At 44.6% G+C, this 22662-nt stretch overlaps 1 protein-coding gene across 1 annotated transcript in view; it reads left to right on the forward strand.

Annotated features, from left to right (window-relative positions):
- Positions 1–271: 271 nt before the first annotated feature.
- Positions 272–22662, forward strand: part of NFAM1 (NFAT activating protein with ITAM motif 1) — a 43920-nt gene continuing 21529 nt past the window's right edge. Inside the window, exon 1 of the mRNA XM_083180699.1 lies at positions 272–452. Coding sequence (XP_083036825.1) covers positions 272–452 — 181 coding nt within the window. The remainder of the gene's footprint in view (positions 453–22662) is intronic.

Consider the following 22662-nt stretch of genomic DNA (forward strand, 5'->3'; position numbering starts at 1 on the left):
CTGGCTGCAGCTGGGGATGGCCAGTGCAGGGGCTGGCTGCAGCTAGGGATGGCCAGTCTGGGGCCGGCCATAGCTGGGGATGGCCAGTGCAGGGGCTGGCTGCAGCTGGGGATGGCCAGTGCAGGGGCTGGCTGCAGCTAGGGATGGCCAGTGCTGGGGCCGGCCATAGCTGGGGATGGCCAGTGCAGGGGCTGGCTGCAGCTGGGGATGGCCAGTGCAGGGGTTGGCTGCAGCTAGGGATGGCCAGTGCTGGGGCCGGCCATAGCTGGGGATGGCCAGTGCTGGGGAACGTGAGCCCATGAATAGGACACATGACAAGTGCAGGCACGCGCTCCTCCGCTTCCTGAGTGTGATCTTACAGAAAGGAGAAGTGATCACTGAGCAGAATCCTAGCGACATGGGACCCGTCCTGCACAGTCTCATCCTCCTGCTGTGGCCCTGTCTGTCCCAAGGTAAAACTCTGGGAATTACATATCCACCACTAGTTATTTACAGTGTCTGACTATACTGGGGTGTGTGTGTGTGTGTGTGTGTGTGTGTGTATATATGGCATGGTGTGGTAGTGTATGTACTGGGCTGTGTGTGTGTATATGGTAGAGATGTGCGGGCTCGGATATCAGAGATCCGAGCCCCCACGGACGTCATCATTCCGAGCCCGATTCCGAGCAGCGCTCGGAGATTCCCGCCTGACTCGGTCCGTCCGCGTGATTAGAACGTCATCTCCCGGCGTCGGATTTCGCGAGGCTTTATAAGCAGCTGCCGCGCCCCCGCCATCTTCACTCCAGTTAAGTAGTGGGTTGGGAGAGGGTGTGTTGGTGCTGCTGCTGGGGCTTAAACTTGAGCTTGTCCTTGAGCTTTTGCAATCGCTGGTGCTGTCTCTCAGTGCTGCTGTGTAGTAGTCTAACTGTGTACTTGTAGTACTACTGTCTCCTCTGTGCGGTCTACCTCTGGTGTGCTGTGCTGCCTGTAATTGATTATTTTATTTGCTGGGGCTGTCTCCCTCAGTGCTGCTGTGTACTCTGTTCTCAGCTTAGGACAACAGTCTAACTGTGTACTTGTAGTACTACTGTCTCCTCTGTGCGGTCTACCTCTGGTGAACTGTGCTGTAATTAATTATTTTATTTGCTAGGGCTGTCTCCCTCAGTGCTGCTGTGTACTATGTTCTCCTCTGCTTAGGAGAACAGTCTAACTGTGTACCTGCCTGTAGTACTGTCTCCTCTGTGCTGGGGCATACCTCTGGTGCTGTGCTGTGCCATTTATTATATATATAATTATTAATTAATTATATTAAATATAAATATATATATAGTCCACTGGTGCTGCACTGCTGCCTGCACTGAATCTGCCAGTCTGGCGGTCTGTGGTCTGGGGCTCACTGGCTAATAAATAATTAAATACTGCCTGCCTAATAAATAATTAAATACTGCCGTATATCTCTACCTTTGTGGTCTGGGGCTCACTGCCTATACTGCCGTATGTACCGTCTGGTCTGGGGCTCACTGGCTAATAAATAATTAAATACTGCTGTATATCTCTACCTTTGTGGTCTGGGGCTCACTGGCTATACTGCCGTATGTACCGTCTGGTCTGGGGCTCACTGGCTAATAAATAATTAAATACTGCCTGCCTAATAAATAATTAAATACTGCCGTATATCTCTACCTTTGTGGTCTGGGGGTCACTGGCTATACTGCCGTATGTACCGTCTGGTCTGGGGCTCACTGGTTAATAAATAATTAAATACTGCCTGCCTAATAAATAATTAAATACTGCCGTATATCTCTACCTTTGTGGTCTGGGGCTCACTGCCTATACTGCCGTATGTACCGTCTGGTCTGGGGCTCACTGGCTAATAAATAATTAAATACTGCCGTATATCTCTACCTTTGTGGTCTGGGGCTCACTGGCTATACTGCCGTATGTACCGTCTGGTCTGGGGCTCACTGGCTAATAAATAATTAAATACTGCCTGCCTAATAAATAATTAAATACTGCCGTATATCTCTACCTTTGTGGTCTGGGGGTCACTGGCTATACTGCCGTATGTACCGTCTGGTCTGGGGCTCACTGGTTAATAAATAATTAAATACTGCCTGCCTAATAAATAATTAAATACTGCCGTATATCTCTACCTTTGTGGTCTGGGGCTCACTGCCTATACTGCCGTATGTACCGTCTGGTCTGGGGCTCACTGGCTAATAAATAATTAAATACTGCCGTATATCTCTACCTTTGTGGTCTGGGGCTCACTGGCTATACTGCCGTATGTACCGTCTGGTCTGGGGCTCACTGGCTAATAAATAATTAAATACTACCGTATATCTCTACCTTTGTGGTCTGGGGCTCACTGGCTATACTGCCGTATGTACCGTCTGGTCTGTGGCTCACCGGCTAATAAATAATTAAATACTGCCTGCCTAATAAATAATTAAATACTGCCGTATATCTCTACCTTTGTGGTCTGGGGCTCACTGGCTATACTGCCGTATGTACCGTCTGGTCTGGGGCTCACTGGCTAATAAATAATTAAATACTGCCATATATCTCTACCTTTGTGGTCTGGGGCTCACTGGCTATACTGCCGTATGTACCGTCTGGTCTGGGGCTCACCGGCTAAAAAATAATTAAATACTGCCTGCCTAATAAATAATTAAATACTGCCATATATCTCTACCTTTGTGGTCTGGGGCTGACTGGCTATACTGCCGTATGTACCGTCTGGTCTGGGGCTCACTGGCTAATAAATAATTAAATACTGCCGTATATCTCTACCTTTGTGGTCTGGGGCTCACTGGCTATACTGCCGTATGTACCGTCTGGTCTGGGGCTCACCGGCTAATAAATAATTAAATACTGCCTGCCTAATAAATAATTAAATACTGCCGTATATCTCTACCTTTGTGGTCTGGGGCTCACTGGCTATACTGCCGTATGTACCGTCTGGTCTGGGGCTCACTGGCTAATAAATAATTAAATACTGCCATATATCTCTACCTTTGTGGTCTGGGGCTCACTGGCTATACTGCCGTATGTACCGTCTGGTCTGGGGCTCACCGGCTAAAAAATAATTAAATACTGCCTGCCTAATAAATAATTAAATACTGCCATATATCTCTACCTTTGTGGTCTGGGGCTGACTGGCTATACTGCCGTATGTACCGTCTGGTCTGGGGCTCACTGGCTAATAAATAATTAAATACTGCCGTATATCTCTACCTTTGTGGTCTGGGGCTCACTGGCTATACTGCCGTATGTACCGTCTGGTCTGGGGCTCACCGGCTAATAAATAATTAAATACTGCCTGCCTAATAAATAATTAAATACTGCCGTATATCTCTACCTTTGTGGTCTGGGGCTCACTGCCTAAATACTGCCGTATATCATTATCTACCTGTCTGGTCTGGGGCTCTCTGCCTAATACTGACGTACCTGTCTGGTGTGTGGCTCACTGCCTAATACTGCTGTATCTGTATAACTGCCTGCTGGTGCATACTCACTGACATATATATAATTGCACACCAGTGGCGCTGTTCTGTGACATAACTCCACAATAATAATGGAGATCCAAAATATGGAGGTTAACAAACAAAGGAAAGATGAAGATGCACTTCCTCATAGTTCTGAAGCTGCTGCCACTAGTCATGACATAGGCGATGAAATGCCAACAACGTCGTCTGCCACGGCCGATGCCCAGTGTGAAGGCAGAGGGCATGTACAATTGAAACCAAACTTCCGTAAAAGGAATAAAACTATGAAATGTAAATCGTTGGAAGAGAAACTTAAACTTGGCAATATGCCATTTACGACACGGAGTGGCAAGGAACGTCTAAGGCCATGGCCTAACTTCATGACTAGTGGTGCAGCTTCAGATGACGAGGAAAGTCCTCCTCCTCCTCTCTCCCCGCCCAATAGGAAATCAAAGAGAGTTAGGCTGACACCGACTCAAAAAAGTCTGACAAAATTTCTGAAAAAGAAACAGAAAAAAATTCAGAAAATAAATCTGGAAATAACTCATCCTTCTAAAGACATATCCCAAATCCCCACAGAGAGTCCGAGGGTGGCGGTGGTTGTGATGCCGGACCTTCCTATCACTGTACGTGAAGAGGTGGCTCCTTCCACCATTTGCAGTATGCCCTCTGCATATGCTGGAAGGATGACCCACAGTCTAGTTCCAGATTTTATTAGTGAAGATGATGTTGTACACCAGGAGGAGGATATTGATGTAGCTGTCACTGAGGAGGAAGTTGTCGAGGAGGATGGAGACTTGGTTTGCTTAAATGACGCACCAGGGGGGAATGAGGCACCTGTGGTGGAAAAAGTTGTTGTCCATGGGATGAAAAAGCCCATCGTCATGCCTGGACAAAGGACCAATAAATCCACCTCTGCGGTCTGGAATTTTTTTTATCCGCATCCGGACAACAAAAGTATTGCCATTTGTAGCTTATGTAAAACTCCAATAAGCAGGGGTAAGGATCTTGCCCACCTAGGGACAACCTCCCTTCAACGTCACCTAAAGAAGCGTCATGGTTCAGTGTTTAGTCCAGAAAGTGCGGCTAGCAGTCCAGCGACACCTAAATCACTTGGTCCTCCTTTTGGAGCCAAATGCCTGAAAAGCACACCACCAACTCCCTCCTCGACAAATTCCTCCTCGATCCGGATAGGGGGGAGTCCTGCAGTCCATCTCACCTGCATGAATGACTCCATAGATTCCTCCGGAGGATCCTGCAGCACTACGCCTACTACTACTACTACTGCCGCTGCTGCTGCTGCTCCTGGAAGTCAGAGGGGAAGTCAGTCATCATCCCAGAGGGGAAGTCGTAAGACCGCTACGTCTTTCACTAAGCAATTGACCGTCCAACAGTCATTTTCCATGAGGATGAAATACGACAGCAGTCATCCTATGGCAAAGCGGATAACTGCGGCCTTGACAGCTATGTTGGTGTTAGACGTACGTCCGGTGTCCGCCATCAATGGAGTGGGATTTAAACGGTTGATGCAGGTATTGTGTCCCCGGTACCAAATCCCGTCTAGATTCCACTTCACTAGGCAGGCGATACCCGCGATGTACAGGGAGGTCAGAAAAAGTGTCCTCAGTGCCCTGAAAAATGCGGCTGTACCCACTGTACACTTAACTACAGACATGTGGACAAGTGGATCAGGGCAAACTAAGGACTATATGACTGTGACAGCCCACTGGGTAGATGCATCGCCTTCCGCAGCAGCAGCATCTCCTGCATGCCAGCTCCTTCTTAGGCAGGCTACGCTGTGTATCACCGGTTTCAAGAAGAGGCACAACACCAACAACCTCTTAGAGAAACTGAGGGAAATCATCTCCCTGTGGCTTACCCCCCTTAGACTCTCCTGGGGATTTGTGGTGTCGGACAACGCCAGTAACATTGTGCGGGCATTAAACATGGGCAATTTCCAGCACGTGCCATGTTTTGCCCACACAATAAATTTGGTGGTGCAGCATTTCATAAAAAATGACAGGAGTGTGCAGGAGATGCTTGCGGTGGCACGCAAAATTTGCGGACACTTTCGGCATTCTGCCACAGCCTGCCGAAGGCTGGAGCGGGAGCAAAAACTCCGCAACCTGCCCTGCCATCAGCTGAAACAAGAGGTGGTGACGCGCTGGAACTCCACCCTCTATATGCTGCAGAGGATGGAGGAGCAGCAAAAGGCCATTCAAGCCTACACAGCCACCTACGACATAGGCAGAGGAGCGGGGCTGCACCTGACTCAAGCGCAGTGGAGGCTGATTTCCGTGTTGTGCAAGGTTCTCCAGCCGTTTGAAGTAGCCACACGTGAAGTCAGTTCCGACACTGCCTGCATTAGTCAGGTGATTCCCATGATCAGGCTGTTACAAAAGCAGCTGGAGAAAGTGAAGGAGGAGCTAAAGCGGAGCGATTCCGCAAAGCATGTCGCTATTGTGGAGGAAGCCCTCCATACGCTTTGCCAGGATACGAGGGTGGTCAGTCTGTTAAAGTCAGAGGAATACATTTTGGCCACAGTGCTCGATCCTCGGTTTAAAGCGTATGTTGTGTCTCTGTTTCCGGCGGACACAAGTCTACAAAGGTGCAAAGACCTGCTGGTCAGGAGATTGTCATCTGAAGGGGACCGTGACATGGCCCCAGCTCCTCCTTCATTTTCTCCCCCACCTGTGCCTGTGAGGAAACAGCTGCGATTTCCCACACAACCCGCTGGCGGGGATGCAGGGCAGGCAGGAGGGAGTTTGGACATCTGGTCTGGACTCAAGGACCTGCCAACGATTGCTGACATGTCTACTGTCGGTGCATTGGATGCTGTCAACATTGAAAAAATGGTGGATGATTACTTTGGTGACAGCATCCAAGTAGACATGTCAGACAGTCCTTACCTGTACTGGCAGGAAAAAAAGGCAGTTTGGAAACCCCTGTACAAACTGGCTCTATTTTACCTGAGTTGTCCCCCCTCCAGTGTGTACTCCGAAAGAGTATTCAGTGCAGCGGGGAACCTGGTCAGTGAGCGGCGAAGGAGGTTGCTCCCGAAAAATGTTGAGAAAATGATGTTTATAAAAATGAATTATCACTTATTCAATGAAGAGCAGGAATTGCCTCCAGAGATTATAACTGGACCTGTGATTGTGGAGTCCAGCGGGGACGAATTGATAATCTCTGAGAATGAGGAAGTACACACTGAAGGGGGCGAGGAATCAGAGGAGGAGGAGGAGGAGGATGATGATGATGATGATGAGTGACGATGACATCTTGTTACTGTAGAGCCAGTTTATACAGGGAGATATTATGAATTGTTTTATTTTTTTGTGGGGGCCCAAACAAACCAATCATTTCAGCCACAGTTTTGTAGGCCCTGTCGCTGAAATGTTTGGTTTGTTAAAGTGTGCATGTCCTATTTTCGCAACATAAGGGTGGGTGGGAGGGCCCAAGGACAATTCCATCTTGCATCACCATTCATTATTCCTACTGCTGAGAGTCATTCATATGTGGGACTTGTCTTTTCAATGCATACAACTGTTTGCATTCCACTTGATTGCTGCACCTTCATGGGTGAGAATGTGATCTCCCTGACCTGGGGGACTCAGGGCTGGGGCAGGAAGGCTCAATTACACTTCTTTTTTTGGGCGGCTAACCTTTTTTTACCTGTCTGGTCTAGTGCCCACTGCTGAGAGTCATTTTTAATGAGGGTATTGTCTTTCAAATGCATATAGCTGTTTGCATTCCACCTCATTGCTGCACCTTCATGGGTGAGAATGTGATCTCCTTGACCTGGAGGAGTCAGGACTGTTGCCGGAAGGCTCAATTACACTTATTTTTGGCCGGCTACACTTTTTTTTACCTGTCTGGTCTGGTGCCCACTGCTGAGAGTCATTTTTAATGAGGGTATTGTCTTTCAAATGCATATAGCTGTTTGCATTCCACCTCATTGCTGCACCTTCATGGGTGAGAATGTGATCTCCTTGACCTGGAGGAGTCAGGACTGTTGCCGGAAGGCTCAATTACACTTATTTTTGGCCGGCTACACTTTTTTTTACCTGTCTGGTCTGGTGCCCACTGCTGACAGTCATTTTTAATGAGGGTATTGTCTTTCAAATGCATATAGCTGTTTGCATTCCACCTCATTGCTGCACCTTCATGGGTGAGAATGTGATCTCCTTGACCTGGAGGAGTCAGGACTGTTGCCGGAAGGCTCAATTACACTTATTTTTGGCCGGCTACACTTTTTTTTACCTGTCTGGTCTGGTGCCCACTGCTGACAGTCATTTTTAATGAGGGTATTGTCTTTCAAATGCATATAGCTGTTTGCATTCCACCTCATTGCTGCACCTTCATGGGTGAGAATGTGATCTCCCTGACCTGGGGGACTCAGGGCTGGGGCAGGAAGGCTCAATTACACTTCTTTTTTTGGGCGGCTAACCTTTTTTTACCTGTCTGGTCTGGTGCCCACTGCTGAGAGTCATTTTTAATGCACATCAGGGTCAGGATCAGGCACATCATAATTAATAATCAATCAATCATAATCAATCAATCATAATCAATCAATCTATCATAATCAATCAATCATAATCAGAATCAAGCCTGGGCGGCTGCAATTAAAGTTCTTTGTGGGCGGCTAAAGTTTTTTTTAGTTTTCCAGTTACTGCAGTTTTATACATAGCTTGGTTTTTGTAAGTTGAAGACTTGTCATTGCAATTTTCTTTTACAATATCCTTTATCTTTGCATGGACTTTGTGTATTTGGTTAGCATTCTGAGGTGTACACTGACTGCCTTCACCTTGAGCATGATCAGTTTCTGAAGCGGCAAAAATCCTTTTGTTTTGAAGATAGTCACTTTCTTTGCCGTTAGTTGTACAGGCTGACCTACTAACAGACACAGTTGCTTCGGAACAAGTTGTTGGAAATTTTTTAGGAGATAAAGCTGTACAAACCTTCTGGCCCCCCTTTTCAATTTTTAATTGATTTGCAAACATTTTGTAGTATTTGTCATATGTGCATAGCCTTTTAGAGAGAACTGCTTTTTCCTCATCAGATAACCTTTGTAATGATTTGACCTTCGCATCTCTCTCCTTTTTATTTAATGACAAGAACGATGAATACTTCTTTAATTTCTTCATCAACTGTTCTTTATTCATGAAATGGTCCGATAAAGCCTTTCCTCAAAACTTAAGTAAAGTTATGTTTCCTTGATAATACTTTCACAGCTCACAAAATTCTCATCACTGGCTTCCTTTTCTTTGCCACTTGATACCTTGTTTTCACAATAAAGATTGATTTATTTTTGATGACCAGTTGGGTACAATTAGTTACACATCTTTTTGGGCGGCTAAACTTTTTTGGGGGAGGCTGCATTTAAACTTCTTTGGGGGCGGCTGCAATTAAACTTCTTTGGGGCACAGGGGCACAGGGGGTATCCTGTAGTGGGCTGCCACACATTTTTTTAAATATGGATCTTTCAGCACAGAGACAAACTGCACATCAGGGTCAGGATCAGCCAGGTTGTTAAACGGGGTTTCGACCACTGTTGGAGCACTCCTCTTAAAGTAATCTTTTCACGAGCGTCCATCACTTTGATAGGCTTGTCTCCTGCCATGATCTGTTGCTTATTCGAATTCAGCATTTCACGGGCGTCCTGCACTTTACCCCTTATGCGGAAGCGAGCATCTTTGGCCACCAACTTTTCACGGGCATCTTTTATCCCTAGTTTTTGGCGTGCATCAGTCACACCAATTTTCTGACGAGCATCAAATGTTCTCTGAAAACTGGTGGCAAGTGGACGATTGTTCACAGATGGTTGGAGTCTGGATCTCACGTTTCCTATACCTCCCCTGTTACTGACCCTGCGGTACATCCCGGTGCCCACGGACATTCCCCGTTTCCTGATCAGTTCATCCAGCGACACGTCGGCCATATTCCTCCAACCACACAGCTGCTATATCTAATTTGATAAAAATAAAAATAATACTTGTGCTGTGTGGGACTGTAAAAAAGAATTCCATGCTGCTTGTGCACTGACGTCTGCCACTGAGTGCCACGGCCGAACAGTACCTAATAAGAAAATTAATTATTATAAATTCTGCTGGTGCACAATACTAGTATTGCTGACGTATCTACCTGTCTTGTGCCTAGTACTACTGTCTTATCTACCTGTCTGGTGCCTAGTACTGCCATATCTACCGTCTGGTCTGGGGCTCACTGCCTAATACTGCCGTATCTACCTGTCTGATCTGGGGCTCACTGCCTAATACTGCTGTACCTGTCTGGTCAGGGGCTCACTGCCTAATTTTTTTTGGAGCCTTGAGACTTTTAGGGATGCTGTACTAGCCGACACCTTTAGGTGGACTCTGGTCTGTCTTGTATCAAGCACAGTGGTCTCATGTGCATGAGATTGTTCTCTGTCCTCTTTTAAAATTGTGTCACCATCTTTATGGGTGAGAATGTGATCTCCCTGACTTGGGGGAGTCAGGGCTGGGGCAGGAAGGGTACAGGCTGAGTGGGGGTAGGGCACCCTTGTACTCTGCTGCTTTTGCCGGCTCCGGCCGGTAGCGTCTCCCTGGTGTCTCCCTGGTGTCCCTGGTGTCTCCTCCGGCACAGTTTCATTTCACCTCTGACCTCTCCTTTTGCGCTCCTGTGCCAGTGCCCCTGTAACTGTGTGGTGCAAAATAGTACCTGAATCTGGAGCTGATTACGGCGGCAGCTTCTGGATTCCTCACGGCTTCCCTCTTGCCTCCCTCATGATGCTGGCTGCTGGCTCTCTCTGTGTGCGCTGCTGTCCATCACCGCCGGGTCTCCTGCACGGAAACGCTGCCCGGCTCTCTCCTCTCTAGCGGGTCTCACTTCTGCACGCTTCCAGGCTGCGCACTCTGCTGCTCTCCTCTCTGTGGATCTTTAGGGTGCCCAGCCTGTCTTCTCTCTCTAAGCACGTGTCATCCTCTCTCACGCTGCTGCAAACCCTCCTCCGGCACAGTTTCATTTCACCTCTGACCTCTCCTTTTGCGCTCCTGTGCCAGTGCCCCTGTAACGGTGTGGTGCAAAATAGTACCTGAATCTGGAGCTGATTACGGCGGCAGCTTCTGGATTCCTCACGGCTTCCCTCTTGCCTCCCTCATGATGCTGGCTGCTGGCTCTCTCTGTGTGCGCTGCTGTCCATCACCGCCGGGTCTCCTGCACGGAAACGCTGCCCGGCTCTCTCCTCTCTAGCGGGTCTCACTTCTGCACGCTTCCAGGCTGCGCACTCTGCTGCTCTCCTCTCTGTGGATCTTTAGGGTGCCCAGCCTGTCTTCTCTCTCTAAGCACGTGTCATCCTCTCTCACGCTGCTGCAAACCCTCCTCCGGCACAGTTTCATTTCACCTCTGACCTCTCCTTTTGCGCTCCTGTGCCAGTGCCCCTGTAACAGTGTGGTGCAAAATAGTACCTGAATCTGGAGCTGATTACGGCGGCAGCTTCTGGATTCCTCACGGCTTCTTCCGGAGAACCTGTGGCAGGGAATGGCACAACCCAAGGAGAACCCACAAAAGACAAGGCTACTACGGCTAGCAGCAACAAATATTTATTTAAAGGAGATATGTAAATGGGTTGCTGCAATACACTCACGTACTTATGCAAAACAGTCACTTTATATCATTCAGTAATTAAAGCTATAACTAATCAATGACCAGATTAAAGAGAGAACGATTACGCAAAAAATTACATCACAACAATAACAATATGACAGAATAATATTACGTCACAACATGTCCGCCAAGTGGCGCTATGCACCCTATATACACTGCGCGGTAGTCCCTGGTGCAAAACAACACAGTTCCTGAATTTGAATAACGGTCCCGCGAAGGAAATCCTCACAAGGTGATTAGGCCATAACTTAGTGTGCACACTACTTTTATGTATAACAAAAGTGATCAAAAATCCTCTCTAAGAGGGGCAGGCAGATTCCCATCCCTTAGGGCAATCTCCTGTATCAGAGGCAAACAGGCAGTCCTGTTAGTGGGGGTATCCAACACCCCAGTACCTGAACAATCAGCTGCAGTTGCCAGCTCCTGCTGGTCACGACTCCTGGCTGGCCACTGCCTGTCTTGGGTGCTGTGTGGTCCTCTGGGTGACTCCCAGATGGGCGGCAATGTCCCTCTCTGCCTAGTTCCGTGCTGTAGGTCTCTGCAGTCACTCCTACTGGGCTCTATCTCCCTTCACATGCTGCTCACCCCTTCTTCTGGTCAGCAGTGCTGGCTGTCATTAACTGCTGGGTCCTTGCTCCCAGTGCCTGGTCTCAGATGTGTGCTTCTCTCTGCACAGCATCTCTGTCTGCATGCTTCCTGGCTCAGGATACAAGCTCTTCACCCCTCTGCACACTTTCTCTCTCTCTCACACACTGCTGCTGGGATCACCTCTGACCTCCCAGCTTCCTGTCTCATGTGCAGGGGAGCTGGGACACTAGGACACTAGCTGAGTCTGTTAACCCCTCACAGACCTGCAGCTTCCACAAGCAAAGGAGGTTTTCCTCTGAGCAGCATTGGCTGCAATTAAAATCTCTTTGGGGGCACAAGAGTACACCAGGGGTGGACTGCCACAATCCCTGGGCAGCCAATCGGGGGTGTCAGGCTCCCTGCACGTGGACTGAGCTGGGGCTGTTTAACCCCTCACATCCCTGCAGTTTTCCTCTGAGCAGCATTGGCTGCAATTAAACTTCTTTGGGGGCACTCCAGGGGCACAGGGGGTATCCTGTAGTGGGCTGCCACACAAGCCCATTCACATTTTTTGAAATATGGCTATCCACAGGTTGTTCAGTCTGCCATTTGAGATTGGGATCTTTCAGCACAGAGACAAACTGCACATCAGGGTCAGGATCAACCAGGTTGTTAAACGGGGTTTCGACCATGAATCAATCACATCAAAAAATTAATTAATAATCAATCAATCATAATCACAATCAAGCCAGATAGGGGTCTTGTTAAATATTAAACTGACCAAAACAGATACACACACAACTAATACTGCCTCATCTACCTGTCTGGTCTAGTGCCCACTGCCTAGTACTACCGTATCTACCGTCTGGTGCCTAGTACTTCCTAGTACTGCCTTATCTACCGGTCTTGTGCCTAGTACTGACTTATCTACCGTGTGGTGTCTAGTACTGCTTCATCTACCTGTCTGGTCTGGTGCCCACTGCTGAGAGTCATTCGTATGAGGGACTTGTCTTTTAAATGCATACAACTGATTGCATTCCACTAATGAGAGTAATTGATTGCTGCACCAATCGCCCACTGCTCCTCGGCTGCACTGTGTAAACAGTGCACAATCAAGCCAGATAGGGGTCTTGGTGCTTGTTTTGAGGTTGTAGCAGGGGAGTGCAGCTACGAGTCGTAACACCTTGAGAGAAGATCAGTACTTCTCTACCGGCAAAGGACATCCTCCTCGACAGAGCGCACAGCTTCACGAGGGACGCATGTGAAGCAGTGAGCAAAGGGAACACCCGCCTAGCGAGCCAGATCACCTGAATCCACCCTAGCGATCAATAGAGTTACAGAAGTCGCAGCCAGATAGAACTCTTCCAGCTGCCACCTAGTCATTGATTAGCCCCCTCCCCTCCACCCATTAGGCAATGATTGACGAGACGAATGGTAATAATAAATAATAAATGAATAATATTACTAATCACCAAATTAAAAATCAGATGAAATTAATTATAAATAATCATAATCACAATCAAGCCAGATAGGGGTCTTGTTGGATGTTAAAGTGATCGAAACAGTTACACACTTGCAGACAAACTCTGTGCTGCACAAAATGCCCACCGCTCCTTGGCTGCACATGGTAAACAGTGCATGATCAAGCCAGATAGGTATCTTTTATGGGCCTATTTTTTTAAACTGCCATCATGTCTGCCGCTGCAGTGCCACTCTTACATGAGCCACGTGTTTGTGCCGCACACTTGTGTGGCTTAGCATAGTTATCCAGCTACCTCAGTGCAAACTTTGGCAATAAAAACAATATTGTGAGGTGTGAGGTGTTCAGAATACACTGGAAATGAGTGTAAATGAATGTTATTGAGGTCAATATAGCGTAGGAGCAAAAAAACCACCAAATTCTGCCATTTTAGCTGTTTTTAGGCTTTTTTTAACAAAAAAATCAGAACCCAAAACCCAAATAAATCCAAACACAAAACACTTAGGAGGTGTTTTGCCAAAACCCATTAGAACCCAAAACCTCAAGGTAATCAGAACCCAAAACCCAAAACCCAAAACCCGAAAAGTGGCCGGTGAGCATCCCTAGTATATGGCATGGTGTAGTAGTGTATGTACTGGGCTGTGTGTATATATGGCATGGTGTAGTAGTGTATGTACTGGGCTGTGTGTGTATATATGGCATGATGTAGTAGTGTATGTGCTGGGCTGTGTGTATATATGGCATGGTGTAGTAGTGTATGTGCTGGGCTGTGTGTATATATGGCATGGTGTAGTAGTGTATGTACTGGGCTGTGTGTATATGTATGGCATGGTGTAGTAGTGTATGTACTGGGCTGTGTGTATATATGGCATGGTGTAGTAGTGTACAGTATGTACAGGGCTGTGTGTGTATATATGGCATGGTGTAGTAGTGTCTGTACTGGGCTGTGTGTATATATGGCATGGTGTAGTAGTGTACAGTATGTACAGGGCTGTGTGTGTATATATGGCATGGTGTAGTAGTGTCTGTACTGGGCTGTGTGTATATATGGCATGGTGTAGTAGTGTATGTACTGGGCTGTGTGTATATATGACATGGTGTAGTAGTGTCTGTACTGGGCTGTGTGTATATGGCATGGTGTAGTAGTGTACAGTATGTACAGGGCTGTGTGTGTATATATGGCATGGTGTAGTACTGTCTGTACTGGGCTGTGTGTGTATATATGGCATGGTGTAGTAGTGTATGTACTGTGCTGTTTGTGTATATATGGCATGGTGTAGTAGTGTCAGTACTGGGCTATGTGTGTATATATGGCATGGTGTAGTAGTGTCTGTACTGAGCTGTGTGTATATATGACATGGTGTAGTAGTGTATGTACTGGGCTGTGTGTGTATATATGGCATGGTGTAGTAGTGTCTGTACTGGGCTGCGTGTGTATATGGCATGGTGTAGTAGTGTATGTACTGGGCTGTGTGTGTATATATGGCATGGTGTAGTAGTGTCTGTACTGGGCTGTGTGTGTATATATGGCATGGTGTAGTAGTGTCTGTACTGGGCTGTGTGTATATATGGCATGGTGTAGTAGTGTATGTACTGGGCTGTGTGTGTGTATATATGGCATGGTGTAGCAGTGTATGTACTGGGCTGTGTATATATATATAGATATATATCTATATATATCTATATATATTATATATGGAATGGTGTAGTAGTGTCTGTACTGGGCTGTGTGTATATATGGCATGGTGTAGTAGTGTATGTACTGGGCTGTGTGTGTATATATGGCATGGTGTAGTAGTGTCTGTACTGGGCTGTGTGTATATGGCATGGTGTAGTAGTGTATGTACCGGGCTGTGTGTGTATATGGCATGGTGTAGTAGTGTATGTACTGGGCTGTGTGTATATATGACATGGTGTAGTAGTGTCTGTACTGGGCTGTGTGTATATATGACATGGTGTAGTAGTGTCTGTACTGGGCTGTGTGTATATATGACATGGTGTAGTAGTGTCTGTACTGGGCTGTGTGTATATATGGCATGGTGTAGTAGTGTACAGTATGTACAGGGCTGTGTGTGTATATATGGCATGGTGTAGTAGTGTCTGTACTGGGCTGTGTGTATATATGGCATGGTGTAGTAGTGTATGTACTGGGCTGTGTGTATATATGACATGGTGTAGTAGTGTCTGTACTGGGCTGTGTGTATATGGCATGGTGTAGTAGTGTCTGTACTGGGCTGTGTGTATATTATGGCATGGTGTAGTAGTGTATGTACTGGGCTGTGTGTGTATATATGGCATGGTGTAGTAGTGTCAGTACTGGGCTATGTGTGTATATATGGCATGGTGTAGTAGTGTCTGTACTGAGCTGTGTGTATATATGACATGGTGTAGTAGTGTATGTACTGGGCTGTGTGTGTATATATGGCATGGTGTAGTAGTGTCTGTACTGGGCTGCGTGTGTATATGGCATGGTGTAGTAGTGTATGTACTGGGCTGTGTGTATATATGGCATGGTGTAGTAGTGTACAGTATGTACAGGGCTGTGTGTGTATATATGGCATGGTGTAGTACTGTCTGTACTGGGCTGTGTGTGTATATATGGCATGGTGTAGTAGTGTATGTACTGGGCTGTGTGTGTATATATGGCATGGTGTAGTAGTGTCAGTACTGGGCTATGTGTGTATATATGGCATGGTGTAGTAGTGTCTGTACTGAGCTGTGTGTATATATGACATGGTGTAGTAGTGTATGTACTGGGCTGTGTGTGTATATATGGCATGGTGTAGTAGTGTCTGTACTGGGCTGCGTGTGTATATGGCATGGTGTAGTAGTGTATGTACTGGGCTGTGTGTGTGTATATATGGCATGGTGTAGCAGTGTATGTACTGGGCTGTGTGTGTATATATGGCATGGTGTAGTAGTGTCTGTACTGGGCTGTGTGTATATGGCATGGTGTAGTAGTGTATGTACCGGGCTGTGTGTGTATATGGCATGGTGTAGTAGTGTATGTACTGGGCTGTGTGTATATATGGCATGGTGTAGTAGTGTCTGTACTGGGCTGTGTATATATATGGCATGGTGTAGTAGTGTCAGTACTGGGCTGTGTGTGTGTATATGGCATGGTGTAGTAGTGTATGTACTGGGCTGTGTATGTATATATGGCATGGTGTAGTAGTGTCAGTACTGGGCTGTGTGTGTGTGTATATATGGCATGGTGTAGTAGTGTCTGTACTGGGCTGTGTGTATATATGACATGGTGTAGTAGTGTCTGTACTGGGCTGTGTGTGTATATATGGCATGGTGTAGTAGTGTCTGTACTGGGCTGTGTGTATATATGACATGGTGTAGTAGTGTCTGTACTGGGCTGTGTGTGTATATATGGCATGGTGTAGTAGTGTATGTACTGGGCTGTGTATATATGACATGGTGCAGTAGTGTATGTACTGGGCTGTGTGTGTATATATGGCATGGTGTAGTAGTGTCTGTACTGGGCTGTGTGTGTATATATGGCATGGTGTAGTAGTATATGTACTGGGCTGTGTGTGTATATATGGCATGGTGTAGTAGTGTATGTACTGGGCTGTGTGTGTATATATGGCATGCTGTAGTAGTGTATGTACTGGGCTGTGTGTATATATGGCATGGTGTAGTAGTGTATGTACTGGGCTGTGTGTGTATATATGGCATGGTGTAGTAGTGTATGTACTGAACTGTGTGTGTATATATGGCATGGTGTAGTAGTGTATGTACTGGGCTGTGTGTGTATATATGGCATGGTGTAGTAGTGTCTGTATTGGGCTGTGTGTATATATGACATGGTGTAGTAGTGTATGTACTGGGCTGTGTGTGTATATATGGCATGCTGTAGTAGTGTATGTACTGGGCTGTGTGTATATATGGCATGGTGTGGTAGTGTATGTGCTGGGCTGTGTGTATATATGGCATGGTGTAGTAGTGTATGTACTGGGCTGTGTGTGTATATATGGCATGGTGTAGTAGTGTATGTACTGGGCTTTGTGTATATATGACATGGTGTAGTAGTGTCTGTACTGGGCTGTGTGTATATATGGCATGATGTAGTAGTGTCAGTACTGAGCTGTGTGTGTGTATATATGGCATGGTGTAGTAGTGTCTGTACTGGGCTGTATGTGTATATATGGCATAGTGTAGTAGTGTATGTACTGGGCTGTGTGTATATATGGCATGGTGTAGTAGTGTATGTACTGGGCTGCGTGTGTATATGGCATGGTGTAGTAGTGTATGTACTGGGCTGTGTGTGTGTATATATATATATATAATCCCCAATATTCCTAAACGCGCTACCAGAAATCCAAATATAAAAATATAACAAGGTATACAAGTTAAAACAATCGTGACTTGGCTGCCTGACCACAAAATTCCCTGAGGGTTCAAGGAATAAAGCCCACAAAATGTTTTCCAATAGTGGAAAGGTGCCTATAATACAGAAACACAGTCCATAAGTGATAATTCTTTTTCAATGATGCAACGAGGATTTCATCCAATATTAGTTTTTATTTTGTCCTTCAATGGAGAGTCAATAGTACAATCAGATGTATAAAAAACGTTCCAACGCGTTTCGTCTTTAAAAAGACTTCATCAGGGGTACCATGATACAATCTTCTGGCCACTGTGGAAAGTTCACAATGAATAGAACTGAAATATTCCTTTGTTCTATCCGAAATATGAAAAAATTCTTAATAGTGAATAAACCGTTAAATATTTAAGTGAAACCTAATGGGACTCTCCCAAAAGTAATGCTTCCTCTCACCTAAGATATTAACAGAATATTAATGAGAAGTTTATCCTTGGGGGGTTAGTAAGGATAGCAAACAACCTCTGCAAATAGCCTCTGTCTCCTACAACTGTGGTCAGCCCACAGTTATTACCAGTTATTATATAGCGCACACATATTCCGCAGCGCTGTACAGAGACTATTATTACCAGTTATTATATAGCGCACACATATTCCACAGCGCTGTACAGAGAATATTATTACCAGTTATTATATAGCGCACACATATTCCACAGCGCTGTACAGAGAATATTATTACCAGTTATTATATAGCACACACATATTCCACAGCGCTGTACAGAGAATATTATTACCAGTTATTATATAGCGCACACATATTCCACAGCGCTGTACAGAGACTATTATTACCAGTTATTATATAGCGCACACATATTCCACAGCGCTGTACAGAGAATATTATTACCAGTTATTATATAGCACACACATATTCCACAGCGCTGTACAGAGAATATTATTACCAGTTATTATATAGCACACACATATTCCGCAGCGCTGTACAGAGACTATTATTACCAGTTATTATATAGCGCACACATATTCCGCAGCGCTGTACAGAGACTATTATTACCAGTTATTATATAGCGCACACATATTCCGCAGCGCTGTACAGAGAATATTATTACCAGTTGTTATATAGCGCACACATATTCCGCAGCGCTGTACAGAGAGTATTATTACCAGTTATTATATAGTGCACACATATTCCACAGCGCTGTACAGAGACTATTATTACCAGTTATTATATAGCGCACACATACTCCGCAGCGCTGTACAGAGAATATTATTACCAGTTGTTATATAGCGCACACATATTCCGCAGCGCTGTACAGAGAGTATTATTACCAGTTATTATATAGTGCACACATATTCCGCAGCGCTGTACAGAGAATATTATTACCAGTTATTATATAGCGCACACATATTCCGCAGCGCTGTACAGAGACTATTATTACCAGTTATTATATAGCGCACACATATTCCGCAGCGCTGTACAGAGACTATTATTACCAGTTATTATATAGCGCACACATATTCCACAGCGCTGTACAGAGACTATTATTACCAGTTATTATATAGTGCACACATATTCCACAGCGCTGTACAGAGACTATTATTACCAGTTATTATATAGCGCACACATATTCCGCAGCGCTGTACAGAGACTATTATTACCAGTTATTATATAGCGCACACATATTCCACAGTGCTGTACAGAGACTATTATTACCAGTTATTTATATAGCGCACACATATTCCGCAGCGCTGTACAGAGACTATTATTACCAGTTATTATATAGCGCACACATATTCCACAGCGCTGTACAGAGAATATTATTACCAGTTATTATATAGCACACACATATTCCACAGCGCTGTACAGAGAATATTATTACCAGTTATTATATAGCGCACACATATTCCACAGCGCTGTACAGAGACTATTATTACCAGTTATTATATAGCGCACACATATTCCACAGCGCTGTACAGAGAATATTATTACCAGTTATTATATAGCACACACATATTCCACAGCGCTGTACAGAGAATATTATTACCAGTTATTATATAGCGCACACATATTGTTTTCCAATAGTGGAAAGGTGCCTATAATACAGAAACACAGTCCATAAGTGATAATTCTTTTTCAATGATGCAACGAGGATTTCATCCAATATTAGTTTTTATTTTGTCCTTCAATGGAGAGTCAATAGTACAATCAGATGTATAAAAAACGTCCCAACGCGTTTCGTCTTTAAAAAGACTTCATCAGGGGTACCATGATACAATCTTCTGGCCACTGTGGAAAGTTCACAATGAATAGAACTGAAATATTCCTTTGTTCTATCCGAAATATGAAAAAATTCTTAATAGTGAATAAACCGTTAAATATTTAAGTGAAACCTAATGGGACTCTCCCAAAAGTAATGCTTCCTCTCACCTAAGATATTAACAGAATATTAATGAGAAGTTTATCCTTGGGGGGTTGGTAAGTATAGCAAACAACCTCTGCAAATAGCCTCTGTCTCCTACAACTGTGGTCAGCCCACAGTTATTACCAGTTATTATATAGCGCACACATATTCCACAGCGCTGTACAGAGACTATTATTACCAGTTATTATATAGCGCACACATATTCCACAGCGCTGTACAGAGACTATTATTACCAGTTATTATATAGCGCACACATATTCCACAGCGCTGTACAGAGACTATTATTACCAGTTATTATATAGCGCACACATATTCCGCAGCGCTGTACAGAGAATATTATTACCAGTTATTATATAGCGCACACATATTCCGCAGCGCTGTACAGAGAATATTACCAGTTATTATATAGCGCACACATATTCCGCAGCGCTGTACAGAGACTATTATCACCAGTTATTATATAGCGCACACATATTCCGCAGCACTGTACAGAGACTATTATTACCAGTTATTATATAGTGCACACATATTCCACAGCGCTGTACAGAGAATATTATTACCAGTTATTATATAGTGCACACATATTCCACAGCACTGTACAGATTATTATTACCAGTTATTATATCGCGCACACATATTCCGCAGCGCTGTACAGAGAATATTATTACCAGTTGTTATATAGCGCACACATATTCCGCAGCGCTGTACAGAGAGTATTATTACCAGTTATTATATAGTGCACACATATTCCACAGCGCTGTACAGAGACTATTATTACCAGTTATTATATAGCGCACACATATTCCGCAGCGCTGTACAGAGAATATTATTACCAGTTGTTATATAGCGCACACATATTCCGCAGCGCTGTACAGAGAGTATTATTACCAGTTATTATATAGTGCACACATATTCCGCAGCGCTGTACAGAGAATATTATTACCAGTTATTATATAGCGCACACATATTCCGCAGCGCTGTACAGAGACTATTATTACCAGTTATTATATAGCGCACACATATTCCGCAGCGCTGTACAGAGACTATTATTACCAGTTATTATATAGCGCACACATATTCCACAGCGCTGTACAGAGACTATTATTACCAGTTATTATATAGTGCACACATATTCCACAGCGCTGTACAGAGACTATTATTACCAGTTATTATATAGCGCACACATATTCCGCAGCGCTGTACAGAGACTATTATTACCAGTTATTATATAGCGCACACATATTCCACAGTGCTGTACAGAGACTATTATTACCAGTTATTTATATAGCGCACACATATTCCGCAGCGCTGTACAGAGACTATTATTACCAGTTATTATATAGCGCACACATATTCCACAGCGCTGTACAGAGAATATTATTACCAGTTATTATATAGCACACACATATTCCACAGCGCTGTACAGAGAATATTATTACCAGTTATTATATAGCGCACACATATTCCACAGCGCTGTACAGAGACTATTATTACCAGTTATTATATAGCGCACACATATTCCACAGCGCTGTACAGAGAATATTATTACCAGTTATTATATAGCACACACATATTCCACAGCGCTGTACAGAGAATATTATTACCAGTTATTATATAGCGCACACATATTCCACAGCGCTGTACAGAGACTATTATTACCAGTTATTATATAGCGCACACATATTCCGCAGCGCTGTACAGAGACTATTATTACCAGTTATTATATAGCGCACACATATTCCGCAGCGCTGTACAGAGAATATTATTACCAGTTGTTATATAGCGCACACATATTCCGCAGCGCTGTACAGAGAGTATTATTACCAGTTATTATATAGTGCACACATATTCCACAGCGCTGTACAGAGACAATTATTACCAGTTATTATATAGCGCACACATATTCCGCAGCGCTGTACAGAGAATATTATTGACAGTTGTTATATAGCGCACACATATTCCGCAGCGCTGTACAGAGAGTATTATTACCAGTTATTATATAGTGCACACATATTCCGCAGCGCTGTACAGAGACTATTATTACCAGTTATTATATAGCGCACACATATTCCGCAGCGCTGTACAGAGACTATTATTACCAGTTATTATATAGCGCACACATATTCCACAGCGCTGTACAGAGACTATTATTACCAGTTATTATATAGTGCACACATATTCCACAGCGCTGTACAGAGACTATTATTACCAGTTATTATATAGCGCACACATATTCCGCAGCGCTGTACAGAGACTATTATTACCAGTTATTATATAGCGCACACATATTCCACAGTGCTGTACAGAGACTATTATTACCAGTTATTTATATAGCGCACACATATTCCGCAGCGCTGTACAGAGACTATTATTACCAGTTATTATATAGCGCACACATATTCCGCAGCGCTGTACAGAGAATATTATTACCAGTTATTATATAGCGCACACATATTCCGCAGCGCTGTACAGAGAATATTACCAGTTATTATATAGCGCACACATATTCCGCAGCGCTGTACAGAGACTATTATCACCAGTTATTATATAGCGCACACATATTCCGCAGCACTGTACAGAGACTATTATTACCAGTTATTATATAGTGCACACATATTCCACAGCGCTGTACAGAGAATATTATTACCAGTTATTATATAGTGCACACATATTCCACAGCACTGTACAGATTATTATTACCAGTTATTATATCGCGCACACATATTCCGCAGCGCT

This window comes from Crinia signifera, chromosome 4 (assembly GCF_055691185.1).
Source record: "Crinia signifera chromosome 4, ASM5569118v1, whole genome shotgun sequence".
NCBI classification, from domain to species: Eukaryota; Metazoa; Chordata; class Amphibia; order Anura; family Myobatrachidae; genus Crinia; species Crinia signifera.